The 12772-nt window shown below is 36.5% G+C and overlaps 2 protein-coding genes across 2 annotated transcripts; both read left to right on the top strand.

Annotated features, from left to right (window-relative positions):
- Window positions 1–119: 119 nt before the first annotated feature.
- Window positions 120–4810, top strand: LOC149822654 (LOB domain-containing protein 4-like). The gene is made up of 2 exons (XM_089981186.1): window positions 120–296; window positions 4452–4810. Exons 1-2 carry the CDS (start codon window positions 120–122, stop codon window positions 4779–4781), a joined length of 507 nt encoding a protein of 168 aa, XP_089837312.1. The 3' UTR covers window positions 4782–4810.
- Window positions 4811–11021: 6211 nt separating this feature from the next.
- On the top strand, window positions 11022–12320 carry LOC149822653 (uncharacterized). Its single transcript, XM_089981662.1, has 2 exons — window positions 11022–11246; window positions 12069–12320. Exons 1-2 carry the CDS (start codon window positions 11025–11027, stop codon window positions 12153–12155), a joined length of 309 nt encoding a protein of 102 aa, XP_089837788.1. The 5' UTR covers window positions 11022–11024; the 3' UTR covers window positions 12156–12320.
- Window positions 12321–12772: the final 452 nt, after the last annotated feature.

The following is a 12772-nucleotide window of genomic DNA, read 5'->3' as shown; positions in this document are numbered from 1 at the left end:
GACCTCAGTAGTTGGGGGGTGTTGGTGTTTGGTTGCTTCGTTCAGAGTGTTGGTTGCTCATTTTTTCTTTCCCTTTTCTTTGTTGGGTGAGAAGTAAAAGAGGAAGAAGAAGAAAGAAGATGAGGGAGGGAGGAAGGAAGCAGGGGACGTCCTCTCCGTGCGCGGCGTGCAAACTGCTGCGGCGGCGCTGCACCCTCGACTGCGTCTTCGCCCCTTACTTCCCTTCGGACGAGCCTCAAAAGTTTGCCAACGTCCACAAGGTCTTCGGTGCCAGCAATGTCAACAAGATGCTCCAGGTCCATCTCTCTCTCTCGTTCGCTTTTGCTTTCAGCTTTCATTATCAATAACTCGTTTTTTGCTTTTACTGTTTTTCTTAATAAAGGTGTTAACAGCAATGCCGACAACATGCTCTCTCTCTCTCTCTCTTTTGCTTTCCCTATCACCAGCTAGTAATTCGTTTTACTTTTAATGAAGGCGAATAATCCGCAAGTGGTCTTCATTTTTGTTTGAATGACACCTCTTTCTCTCTCTTACTTTGCTATCGGTTTACTGTCACTAACTAATAACGGTGGTTATACTTTTCTTTTAACTTGAGTTAAAATGTTTTCCGAAAATACCAAAAACTCAAAATTGTTATCCAACTTGGTGGTCGAAATCGCACAAAACTTCTCTCTCTCTCTCTCTCTCTCTCTCTCTCTCTCTTGTATGATTTTTTGTTATATGACGAGGAACCGGCCTAGGAAGGTACTGGGGACCCTCCTACTAACCACCGGTGAGTGTCCTGACAGGCAAAGGACGACCACCGAACAAACAAGCCAATCGGTATCTGATCCCAGAAGAAATCGATGGTAGATAGTAAAAAAAAAAAAAAAGTTCTAAATACACTTATTAGATGTCCCACTCAACCAATCAACTAAAAACACCAGTTTTTTTTTCAGCTCTCTCTTTATCTGATCATTAAGTAATAATTAAGATGATTTTGATACTACTAAATTCTTTCAAGTTTCGACCGATTCATTTCTCCAAAATGGCAATGATAGTAGTCTTTGAAATCACGCAAAATCACCTATTATCATAATGCCCTTCATCTCCGTCAAAACCACAAAGGTAACCTTTCTTTCTACTTGCATTTGGTTTCTCTTGAATGCACATTTGGACTGCCTACTTCGCTTACGTTACGTACCACAATTAAATTCCCCACTAAAATCTCTCTCTCTCTCTCTCTCTCTCTCTCTCTCTCTCTCCAAAAGAAATTATAAACCCCACCAAACCCTCTTCAAATATGGGACCTGCATTGCCTTTCCCTCTCGGGTGAACATAATCACGAAAATGTCCTTGACATTTACGGTTCAGGGCATCCTCTTTTTGAGAATGACGGCAGCATCCCTTTCTTTTTGCAACAATTTGCCCAGTGCACCGCAACAACTGAATGGACCAAAATAGCCTTCAGTGCAACTGTACGGCAGTTTCCTTCGTTTACTCTTTTGCCAAGGCATAAACTGAAAAAAAAAGAATAAGCTTGTACTGCAATTTAAGTAAAGATGTGGCCTAACGGTATTTTGCTCTTCAGGGACATAATCGTCTGTTTCGAAATTTGAGGGTACTTTCGTCTTTTCGTGATTTGTCTTTTTCTAAAAACGGCCTTATTTAGAAAAGAAGGCCCGTTCTTGTCGTTTTCTACACGTGTCGATTGAGGGAATTTCACGTTGTCTTCTCCTTCGCAAGTTATGTCGTCGCCGCGGTGGTTTTGTCATTTTCTTCAAGGGTATTTTGGTCAACAGATCACACGTTTTGTCCCACGTGCAATTTGCTGCTTTGCTCATGTTTGGGAGCCTATTGGGGTCACGTTAGGAAGGGCGCCTTTCGTGAAGGCTATTTTGGTCATTTAATTATGTCACTTATATATAAAAAATAGCCAATGTCACACCTGAATAAATATACTCTAATTATTTCTCATTAATTTAAGATTTCTAAAATAATGTTTTATAGGTATGTTCGGAGCATTGTGACAAACGTTAAAAACGGCAAAGTCTCGTTTTTCAAAAAACTTACGAGAAATTGAACAATTTTTATAAATCTTGCATTTTTTCGGCAAAATCTCAGTAATAAATTTTTTTTTAAAAAAAATTTATCTTTTTTTATAAAAAATATTACTAAAAATTATTTAAAAATAAAAATACTTGATTTTTTTCACAATAAATAAACGTTTAAAACATAAATATTGCATTTAAATTGCAGTATTTATGTTTTTCATATATCTCACTATATTTTGAAAATCTCGCAAAAATTTACCGTTTTAAATTTTTAGGCAATTTCTCGCCAACAAGAATCTCTCACACCATACAGTCTCACTCTACGGATGTGCTAAACATTCTTTGTTAAATCCATCTCTTCAATCGTGTTTCTTTAAAATAAAGTTATGAAATTTTGGTCATTTAATTATGTCACTTATATTGTGGATTTTTTTCCCTCCCAACTAACCGTTAATACAGTGTGGACAACACTGATTTTTGATGTTTGAGGCCATTTTTGGTAAGTCTAACATCACAAGTATTTAACATGATCCATTTGCTAGGAGTCGACTGTTGGATTATAATTTTTGGTAGAAAATAGATGATTTTATAAGTTTTAAAATTTATAAAAATTTTGAGTTAATGATTTTTAAATCCTTATAAAATCCTGTTCACATGTCACAGTCGGATAATTCAAAAGCAGATTTTTACTAAACTAACCATATAAATCACATTTGTAAGGTCAGATTTAAAAAAAAAGGTCAATAAAATGAAAATTGAGACTGTTAGGAGGAACCGATCATCTCACAATATGATCCATCACTTACTTTTTTTATTAAAAAAAACCTTATAGATCCCTTTTGTAGAGTTTTTTTTTACCAGCTCATTGTTTGATTAAAGCGCTTCTTGGTAAACATAAGGGCACACCAAAACTTGCTGCACACATACCAATATTTCTCTTTCTCTCTCTCTAAATATATATATTGGGAAATGAAAACCTATAAAAATGAGAATATTTCTAAATGAAACTTGCTATTGGATTTTTATTGTTTTTAAGAAATTTTAACCATACAAATGCTAGATATATATGCTTATTTTTTTATAGGAATCACTTATTGGTTTTTATAAGGTTTCAAAAATCAATGGCCTACAATTTTCATAAATTTTTTGGATGGTCCAAATATCTTTTTTTTTTCATCCAAACTGCATGATCTAAGTACCAAGTTTTAGTAAATTTTTTGGATGGTCCAAATATCTTTTTTTGAACACATCTATAGGGTCAGAATTTTGAAAAAAAACATCAAAAATCCATTAACATATTTTATTTAGCACTGTGATCATTTTGTATATATATATATATATATATATATATATATATATATATATATATATATATATATACATGTGGAAGGGGAACCACACAACCAAAGGAAGATACCAATGATGATGATATGACAGCTCTCCTCCTTTTGTGGTGTTAGAGTGTTTTATCTATCAGACCTTATATATTTATTCTTTATAATATACTTAATAAGAAATAAGCTTTATATTAAGATTTTACATCTAAACATGTTTTTTAAAACATGAAAAAATAGACAGCTCAGAATTTTATAATACAAAGTATTGTGGCAGTCAATTTTTAGCGCTTTAAAAAAATGCATCTAAATATAAAAATTCATAATCTAAAATATGTTGTTTACTAAATAAATGATTAAAGGAAGGTATCACATCTATAATCAATGATAATCCATCGGCATTCTTTCTTTAATGTTCGATTTTTTTTTTTTATGGATCGATCCATAAAAAAAAAAAAAATCGAACATTAAAGAAAGAATGCCGATGGATTATCATTGATTATAGATGTGATACCTTCCTTTGGTTGCTGGTTGCACAGTCCTCTTTCCCCATATAATCTGTTGATTTGTTCTGAGTTATTTACTTTTTTATCTTAATTTAGCTTCAGTCCTAAAATGCAATGTCGTCAAAAAATTGGCTTGTGTCATCCGAAAATCGATACGCTTTACCCATGAATCGGTTATTTTTTAATAAATATAAAAGTACTTAAATTTATTTTAATATTATTTTAATGACTTTAACACGTGTCACATTCTGATTGACATGTAATATTTTTTAATTATTTTTTGGCCGAACGATTCACTTGAATAGTTGGCCAAACGATACAGGGCAGATACCGATACTGACAACGTTGCTTTAAGGGCATGCTGGTTATTCTGTAATAGAAGGGATAGTATCGTGGAACCCTACTGAAAAAAAAAAAAAACAAGAGAGAAGTGTAGCGCAGAATCTTCCCTTCCATTACAAGGAAGCCAATTTGGATCCAATTACCGTAAATTTTTTAAAACTATAAAATGGTACTTGCAGGGTTCCACCTAATTGGAAGAGTTCTCTAACGGTGCTATGGCTACCCATGTATTGCAGGAGCTGCCTGTGCACCAGCGGAGTGATGCAGTGAGCAGCATGGTGTACGAGGCCAATGCAAGGGTCCGCGACCCGGTCTACGGATGTGTAGGTGCGATCACATCCCTACAACGGCAGATTGACGTGCTACAGACGCAGCTCGCACTGGCACGGGCCGAGGTATTGCACATGCGGATGCACCAGCCTGCACCTCTCGCCACTGTATCGAACCTCATGGATAGTCTCCCGAGTGAGCCCATGGCTCCCAAGCTAGCCCACCCTAGCAGGTCCTTGTTTGGTTTAGATGAATTTCATCAAGCTAACATGGGGGAGACCCTGTGGTCATGCTAGGTCAAAAGAGCCTATTTAGACTCTCTCTCTCTCTCTCTCTCTCTCTACTTTTCTTTTGTAGTTTTGCAGTCATAAGTCTTTCTTCACTATTTATTTCCTAGCCTATGCTGCATGTTTATGTTATTGAAGGGTGACATTACGCTTATGTTGGGTGCCCCCTTATCGGCAATATTGTATATAATCTTTTGATCATATAAATATGTTTGGTTAAGCATATTCAGTGTGGCATTTGACAAGGTCATATGGGTCACCTTCTTGTCACTTTTCCACACACTATTTCCAATTGAATTTAACTGTCTAAAAGCCCACTAGGCTACCTATCTACCAGATATGAATATCTTTTACACCAAAATATGTGGATGCCTTTTCTCAACAAACAGCTCCCCTCTCTCTCTCTCTTTCTCATATATATATATATATATATATATATATATATATATATATATATATATATATCACATGTTTTTGGTATTTTTTTTCGCATCTAACACCATAGATGTGATCTATAGGTTTTGTTTATTGGGAACCAGCCTTTGGATTCCCCTGAATCTGACCTGAATCTCACATGTTTTTGGTATTTTTTTTCGCATCTAACACCATAGATGTGATCTATAGGTTTTGTTTATTGGGAACCAGCCTTTGGATTCCCCTGAATCTGACCTGTATACAGATTTTTTAGGTGATCCAAAATCAATGGCTATGAAGGTATCATCAGTTTTCTCAGCTCATAAAAATATATTTTTTCTTCAAAAAACATGATCCAACAGTCGATTCCTACTAAATCGAGCATGCTAAACACATCTAACGATTCAGTGATCATAAAACACATCAAAACAATGCGATAGAACGAGAGATAGAGCCTTATATATATATATATATATATATATATATATATATATATATATATATATACACACGTGTGTGTGTGAATATTTGGAATGAACTGAAAAGCATAGGTGCAACATGTAAAGATTCAAAATGAGTAAAAGGATGTAATAATTATAGGTGCGACATCTAAAGATTCAAACTGAGTATATGGATGTGATAAGCATGATTTGTTTGCCAAGGTTCAGACTTTGAATTATATTGTTCTAACGCAAGATTGCAAATTTTTTTTTTTTAGTCAAAAAGTTTTGGTACAATGTTGACTATTGATTTTTGAGGACCTTGGAAAAAAGCAACTTACATGTTACAATTACGTGATTCAACTCATTTTCTATTAGGTAAATCATGTGGATCACATTGTAGTGTCTGATCCAAAAGAACTTAAAAAAAATGAAAAACAAGAGATTTTTACTTAATGGTTCCATGCCTTCATTAATGCCATATACCACATGGGCGCACATGGGACAAACATCCCACGGCAACTGTCCTGAACATGCCTTTTATAAAAATTAAAGGGTGGGGACAAAGCAGTCCCCGCCGGGACAAGGTGGTCCCAAAGTATCCAATGCAGGACAGTGCATGGGCAGGGACCGATCTGTTCCCGCTTGCGTGAGTCCCACGATTCAAACGCCCTATATTTATGTGCAACATTGGTTGGAAGCAATAGGTTTTAGAAAAACAAAGAGAACACATTGCTGTGGTGCAGCATGAGTATGAATCAATTAGGGCGTGCACAACACTACTAGTGGGCTTTGATTGTGAGATTTGATTCGATTCTGAGCGTGCTTAGCTTTACCCTTTGTTGTTGGATATGGCGTGGTCAGATAGCACGCCCAAATAGGAGCTCCAGTGGCATTCAATCAAATCTAGGGATAGTAGCCTCCCTACCTACTAGTTCTAGTTCTCCACAAGTCCCTTCAAACCCAAACTATGGCCTTTCATGGCTTTGGGGCTTGGGATTAGGGGTGTCAACTGGTAAGGATTGGTTCGGACCAAGGTGGAACCAGACTTGGCCTCGATTTTTGGGTATAGTATTGGGTTCAGACCCGAGTCTAATTGGACCCACCATAAGAGAAACCGTACTCGATAAGAACTACATTAACTAGACGTGGCTCATACCTGATAAAATAATATTTTTTATCAATTTTACATTGAAAAAGTGCATGTCTAAATCGAAACTCGAGTCAGGCCTGGGTCTGGTATAAAATTTCACAAACTATACCCAGCTCCATGTATTAATTAATTGGACATTCGGTTCGGACCTTGATCTTAATTTGATCTTCTTATTTATCACCATACCGAACCCTATAGAGTTTGGTACAGGTCTGTTTCAGATATACCCGACCCGTTGACACCCCTATTTGGGATGCTAGCAGAGCAGTTGTGTTGGGATCCCAACAAAAAAATGGAAGGAAGCCTTGCTGGTTTGATTGCCATCGTCGATTTCTACCCAGCGATCATCCGTTCCGACGTCAAAAGAATGCATTTACAGCAGGCACAACTGAAATGGAAGGTCCATCCTCAAGATTGTCTGGCATAGAGATTTTAAGAAGATTGCGATACTTTCCAGATGTATTAACAGATGCCCGCAGTCCTACACCCTTCCGTGGATTTGGGAAGGAACACAATTGGACGAAAAAATCTATTTTTTGGGAACTACCGTATTGGCCGACCCTATTGATACGACATAATTTGGATGTGATGCATGTAGAGAAAAATGTGTTTGATAATGTGTTCAATACAGTAATGAATATTAAAGGAAAAACGAAGGATAATCCGAAGGCCCGTATAGATTTAAAATTAATATGTAAAAGACCAGAATTGGAACTCAAAGAGTATAATGGCAAAGTACTGAAACCAAAGGCGAAGTACGTGCTCGGACCTGATCAAATAAAACATGTATGTCAATGGTTGAGACAACTGAGATTTCCAGATGGATATGTCTCTAACATTGCTCGGGCTGTGAAGATTGACGATGGACAGTTATATGGGTTGAAGAGCCATGATTGTCATATCTTTATGCAACGATTGATACCCCTAGCATTCCATGATATGTTAGACAAACCTATATGGGGGGTATTGTCTGAGTTGAGCGGATTTTTCAGAACATTGTGCGCATCGGAGGTCATTGTATCAGATGTAAAGAATCTCGAGGACTCTGTCATCACCACTGTTTGTCTGTTAGAAAAGATATTTACGCCAGCATTTTTCGATGTTATGGAACATTTGATCATACATCTGCCATATGAACTAAGGGTTGGTGGCCCTGTGCAATATCGATGGATGTACCCATTTGAAAGGTATATGTTTTTTTATATTTGTCTCTTTAATGACAGATATTTAAAATTTGAAATGTATATTCTTGTCAGATGCATGTTCGACCTAAAAAAAAAGATTCGTAATAAAGCAAGAGTAGAAGGCTCTATTTGTGAGGCGTACACTTTAGAAGAGATTTCAAATTTCTCATCTATGTACTTCGAACCTCATATTTCAACACGTTACACATGCCCGCCCCGTAACGATGATGGAGAACAAGTAACTGTAGCTGACAAGCTGTCGATATTTCAACGACTTGGGCATGCATTTGGTAGTTGCCGATCAAGGCTATTGACAGATCGAGAGCAAGATGCAGCACACATCTATATTCTTTTTAATTGTTCAGCGATCGAACCATACATCGAGTAAGTATATGTATATGCAACTCAATTATAAATCCTTTTATGTTCTATATGTGGATACATGGCTCGGTAATATAAGTATTTGTGGTTTGCAGACGATTTGATCTGGAGTTGCAAAGCAAAGTTTCACATCTCACTAATGCAGAAGTACAAAAAGAACGTGAAACTAAGTTTGTGGAGTGGTTGAAACAGTTGGTAAAGAAGCTAACATAAATTTTGTACTTATAAACAACACTAAGTTACTTAATTGATCGTGATCACAATAATTGTTTATGTCTGTGCGTAGGTTCGCCATGGTGATGTTAAAGATCAAGGAATATGTGATTTAGAAAATGGTCCGACCAAAGTTGTGCAATGCTACAACGGGTATATCGTAAATGGTTATCGATTCCATACAAAAGACTACGGTATAAACAAATCAACGATAAATAGTGGCGTGTGTGTCAAGGGTAGCAGCTACGGTGAAAATGAACATGATTACTACGGTGTTATAGAGGAAATAATGGAGTTGACTTACTTAGGCATGAATAACAGGGTTACGGTATTCAAGTGTCATTGGTTTGATCCAACTGCAACAAGACTCGACAAAGCTTCAGGCATTGTGGAGGTGAATCATAAATCCAGGTTTGGAACATATGAACCATTCATATTAGCCTCGCAAGCTCAACAAGTTTATTATACTTCATATCCGAGTATAAAAAAGTCAGATAGAAATGAATGGTGGGCAGTTTGCAAGGTGAAATCCAAACTATACCCCGAGTATGATCAGTTACAAGAAGATGAGTTAGCTGAAGACAGTGATTACTATCAATCAGATGATGTCTGTGACTTCGCTTATGGTCACGATGTTGCGCATGATATGCATGTCATATCTCCATTGGCTGATGAAACATTCATAGAGGAATGTGATCCAAATGATGTACCAAGTGGATGGGCAAACAATGAAGAAGAAGAAGAAGAAGAAGAAGAAGAAGAAGAAGAAGAAGAAGAAAGAAAGTCAAACTAGTGACGAGGAAGAATTCTCAAGCTAGTGAAAAAAATCTTATACTACAAACCTCTATTTAAATGCATTGTAATACTTGATGTGAGTTGTATTGCAATACTTGGTGTGAATGATTAAAAATTTTATTTCAATGTATTGTAATACTTGATACGAATGATTCGAATGCATTGTAATTTATCTGAATGTATTATAATTTATGCAATTAACGAATGATTTGAATTAGTGCAATACTTGATGTCAATGATTTGAATTATTTGAATGCATTGCAATGCTTGATGTGAATGACTTGAATGCATTGTAATACTTGATGTGAATTATTTGAATGTATTGTATGACATATGTTATTTGTTAGAATATGGTTCGTGGAGGTTATAGTGGTCGCTCATCCAGTAGTAGCCAGGCTCAACCTTCATCTTCACGGGCTCCTGTGATAGGTATATCATATAACTAATTAGATGCTTGATTAGTTCAAATGCACATTCTGAGAACTTGGTGTGTATTTTTTTACAGATGATGTTGCGCCTGTATACGACCCACCTACACCAGTTGATCGCACAAGTCAACAGCCAACACAGGAAACAGGGTCTTCACAGGCTGGCACAAAAAGACTCATTCGAATAGTGTATATCGATAATCGACCGTAAGTATTTTGTTTTCAATTATTGCATATCTTTTAAATATTTTATATTGATATTTACTGTGTAACAATTCATGTGCAGCACGAGGTTTGAGCCACAAGAAGTAGTACGGGAGATTAGGAATTCACTTCTTCAACATCTACCAGGACCAGTTGCTCAATGGAAAGAGTACCCAAAGGAGGTATTAGACAGATTGTGGTCCTCATTCATGGTATACAGTTGTTCCTCATAGTTAATGTGTTTCATATTTAATTTATTTAAGCAATGTCTACTAACTTTCTGAAAATATTTGTAGGCTTCGAATCGCTTTGCAACTACGGTGGAAGAAAATGATGCAAGGAAGGTGTGGCAGAAGGTGGCTGCCAATCGATTTGCAGACATGCTGCACACTATGAAGACTGCAGCAAAAAAAGCATCTGGCGTAGTAGATGATCCATTACTGTGGAAGGGCCATGGTCCTATTACTATCAGGAGAGATTACTGGGATGAAATGTGCGATATGTGGGCGGGAGATGCATTTAAAAATCGCTCTGCGAAGGCTTCACAAAATCGATCGAAGATGCCCGAAGCCCATCTACACACAGGTGGATCTAAGACATTTGGGAGCCACCTAAAGAAAATGGTAACTCATCAATATATAATATTAATTTTATAAGTATAGTTGCAAATTTGTGTACTAAATCTTTTGTCATTTAACTTCGCAGGAAGCAGAAAAAGGAGGCAGTGTACCATATAAGGATGTGTTTGTAGAAACACATAAACGGAAGACCACGGGAGTCTTCGTATCAGAGAAGGCGAGAACGACAACGGTATGTATTAATTCTATTAATAATCATTGCAATATATATGCAAGTCATCATAATGTTATCATTAATTATTAATGAATACTTTAAACATTATTTTGTAGGAGGCATATGAGCAACAAATGGTAGAGCGATATGGTGAAGACGCTACTCAGCATCCATCATTTGATCCTACAGCATGGGTGACTGCAGCAGGTGAACCCAAAAAAGGTCGCGTGTTCGGGTTTGGGAGTAATATGAACACTTCACCAGTTATTGGTTCTTCCAGTTACGGCTCACCAACTTCTTGCGCCGACATAAGCTCCAAGCAGCCGACTATTCTTTCCGGTGATGATGTACGCGAGATCATTAATGAATCACTGAATAACTACTTCCAATACACCGTCGCCCCCTTTCTCCGAAATGAGATCAAGGCCGCTGTTCAGGATAGGGGATCTTCGATTCCAGGTCCCTCTCAGGTATAATCACATATATAGTTTTTTTGACTATCTTAAAGCACATCTGAGCATGGTAGAATCACATATAGAGTTTTTCTAGATGCCTTAGAACACATATGAATATGCTATAATCACATATTCAATTTTTTTACTGCCTTAGCACACATATGAGCATGATAGAATCACATATATATATATTTAACTTTTTGTCTGTCTTAGAGCACATATGAGCATGATAGAATCACATATAAAGTTTTTTTGATTGCATTAGAACACATAAGCATGCTATAATCACATATTCAGTTTTTTTACTGCCTAAGAACACATATGAGCATATTATAATCACATATTCTGTTTTTTGACTGCCTTAGCACACATATGAACATGCTATAATAACATATAGAGTTTTTTAACTGCCTTAGAACACATATGAACATGTTATATATCATTTATGATAGAATCACATATAAAATTTTTGGCTTTGCCTGCCTTAGAGCACATATGAGCATGCTATATTCACATATTCAATTTTTTTACTGCCTTAGCACACATACGAGCATGATCGAATCACATATATAGTTTTTTGCTTGCCTTAAAGCACATCTGAGCATGGTAGAATCACATATAGAGTTTTTTTATATGCCTTAGAACACATATGAACATGTTATAATCACATATTCAATTTTTTGACTGCCTTAGCACACATATGAGCATGATAGAATCACATATAGAGTTTTTTTATTGCCTTAGATCACACATGAGCACATGATAGAATCACATATAGTGTGTAATTTATTTCATTATATTTTGTTTATCAATACTGACTGTTCTTTTCTTGTGTAGGCTGCTAGCGATAATCAGGGTAGTGGAGCTGAAGGGACAGATAAAGACAATGAACAAGAAGACGCACAAAATCTTGGCGATGATTAGAGGACTGTGTTGAAGAAGTTCTATTTTTTTTATTTTTCCTAATTGTAATTGTTGAATTGTAAATAATTAAACTTTTTAGTTTTAAGGTGGAACGATTAATTATTATAGATACTTGTTATATGAATTTTTTTGTGTGGTTTGTTTTTTATTTACAGGAAATATAAATTGTACAGGAAATATAAATTGTACAGTTCTCCGTAATTAATTTTTAAATAAATTTTTTTTGATTTTTTTTCGTTTTTGCGACGGATTAGCGACGGATGATTCCGTCGCTATTCATATTAATCTAGCGACGGCTTAGCGACGGAATTAAATCCGTCGCCACGCCGTGGTCGCCGTTTAGTACCGGCGGATTGGCGACGGAATATAGCGCTCGTTATTCCGTCGCAATTAGCGACGGACTTGGCGACGGAATAATTCCGTCGCCAGTTAGCGTCGAAATATTCGCGACGTAAGCATACTGTCGCCGCGTTGTCGCTAATCCGTCGCTAACATGGTTAGCGACGGATTAGCGACGGATTAGCGACGAAAGGTGGTCGTCGCTAATCTACTGCTCTGTTGTAGTGGGAGTGAGCACCATTTTTTTTTTGTCCCAACATAAAAGGTGACCAAAAAGT

Source organism: Nuphar pumila, chromosome 11, assembly GCF_984573655.1.
Source record: "Nuphar pumila chromosome 11, dmNupPumi1.hap1.1, whole genome shotgun sequence".
NCBI lineage: Eukaryota > Viridiplantae > Streptophyta > Magnoliopsida > Nymphaeales > Nymphaeaceae > Nuphar > Nuphar pumila.
This window is presented reverse-complemented; position numbering and strand designations above follow the sequence as displayed.